The sequence below is a fragment of the Pteropus vampyrus genome, unplaced genomic scaffold, assembly GCF_000151845.1.
Source record: "Pteropus vampyrus isolate Shadow unplaced genomic scaffold, Pvam_2.0 Scaffold46, whole genome shotgun sequence".
Classification (NCBI taxonomy): Eukaryota; Metazoa; Chordata; class Mammalia; order Chiroptera; family Pteropodidae; genus Pteropus; species Pteropus vampyrus.
Genome location: NW_011888827.1, coordinates 930634 through 932597, shown reverse-complemented (window position 1 = coordinate 932597; position 1964 = coordinate 930634). Strand labels below are relative to the sequence as shown.

General features: G+C 37.1%; 1 protein-coding gene across 2 annotated transcripts in view; it reads left to right on the top strand.

Moving 5' to 3' along the window:
- WDR11 (WD repeat domain 11) overlaps positions 1 to 1964 on the top strand; it is a 65503-nt gene that overhangs the window by 23302 nt on the left and 40237 nt on the right. For both annotated transcript variants that reach the window (XM_011359219.2, XM_011359220.2), the window contains one exon: positions 35 to 119. In XM_011359219.2, coding sequence (XP_011357521.1) covers positions 35 to 119 — 85 coding nt within the window. The remainder of the gene's footprint in view (positions 1 to 34; positions 120 to 1964) is intronic.

The following is a 1964-nucleotide window of genomic DNA, read 5'->3' as shown; positions in this document are numbered from 1 at the left end:
TAGGTAATACTCTTCTATTATGTCAATTTGATAGGTACAGGTAACGGTTCTATCCTGGTATACCATCTCACCAATGGGCTGCTGTACAAGGAGTTGAGCGTCCACTCATGTGAAGTCAGGTGAGTATGTCATTGTGTCAGTGACATCGCAGACATACCGAGTACCAGAAAAGGTTCTCATAGACCTTCCTACACTGAATACTTCTGCAGTAGTGATTATTTGACTGAAAACTTAGGATAATAAATATTCATGTCCAGCTAATGGCTATGCTAATCAAGGATGAGTACGTTTGCTTTTTATAAAGGACATTATGCAGTGGAGAATTTTTTCTTACTTACATTGCTGCATCTTAATTATTTCTCCTAAGGTCCAGGCTGTTTTCTTCCTGGAAATCACTGTGTTTTCTTGTTCAGTTTTATTTAGTTTTTCATATCTGTAAAGGTTTCTTAGTAGGACTGCTCCTGAAAAATTTGAATAAAGTCAATTTAATTATTAATCTCATTTATGTCTTTGTTTAAGCACCATCAGAATAGGACCAACACTGTATAGTATTTATTGTCTCATTTTTCAGAGGTGATCTGTTTTATGAGTGCTGCGTAGGCAGATTTGTGGGGGAGAGAGAAAATGACAGAAGAATCCCTCTTGCTTTCTATTTTAAAGTGCATACCTATCTGCTCCATGGCATTATTTTGTTAATCATATGGCTAGTTTTCTTTTTTGCCCTATCAAAGATGGATTGTGAAGCTATACACGTATAATATAATGTAATTAAGTTGCCAGGATTTTTTGATGATCTTTTAACAAAAGTGTAAGTCAGGCCATTTTCTGTTCTCTGTGCATTATTAAGTATAGGCCTCAGGTATACGTTAAAATTCTTAGTGAACCCTTAAGCAACACATTATTCTGAGTAAGCACATTTTCTGAATGGGGAAGGGTCAACCCCTCGAGTATCACAACTGCTGCTTGTGATGGAAGTTTCTGAAAATTTCCATTGCCTTATTCTTGTAGGTCCATTATTTTGTGGTCCAGCCTTGAGCGACTGTTTATCGCACCTTATGCTGTGCCCTTCAGTGTCTCCCTAAGTACATTCACATGGAGTAATAATGTCTTCAGAAGTGTTAGGTTTTGGGAGTGCAGTGACACAGTTATCAGTTTGGACCCTCAGGCTGCACACCTTTCTGTTCTTCCAGGCTAGGCATCCCTGCTGCCACTGCCGATGCTGTCTCCTTTGCTTCCTGTCTACATTTCTTCTCTTGACATTTCCTTTCACTCTGGCCTTTTGTGTGTAGTGTTTCCGTTTATGGCTAACACCAACCAGTCAAAACTCTCCATTTAATCAGTCCTTGTTCTAAGGATTATGTTAAGTGTTAATACTTTGCATGCATCATTTCATTGAATCTCCACTACAGTTCCATGCGGTAGGCACTGTTATTACTCCCAATTTATAGAAGAAGAAACTGAGTATTGTAGAGTAATCTGTGGAAAGTTAGATGGAACTGAGTTCTTATGGTGTGTGTGCTAGATCTCCAGCTAAAAAACACACATTTTGACACTAAGATAAAAATTTGACTGAGCCAGGGTCCATGCTAAGAGTTTTATACATGCTTCTGGAAAAATCCAGCACATTTTCATTTTCTTCTAAACACTGAAATCTTTTAATAAAGACACAGTAGCTAGTTTATCAGTGAGATTTGTTTATTTTTTTAACAAGACTTTTTTTTTTATCCTGGCTCAGTTAGGTTGCATGACTTAACACATGATATAATAATATTTGTTATTGAGTAACACTGAAAGTATAAAGTGTTACTTGGGATACCAAATAACTAACAGACATGCTACTCAGACAGGCTGGTGTTGTAAATGATCACACAAATGTGTTCCATTTTTTCATACGAACTTTCCCTTTTAATTGCCATTTTGAAGATAACTCACCTTTTATATCCAGAGCTGGTACCCAAGAATAT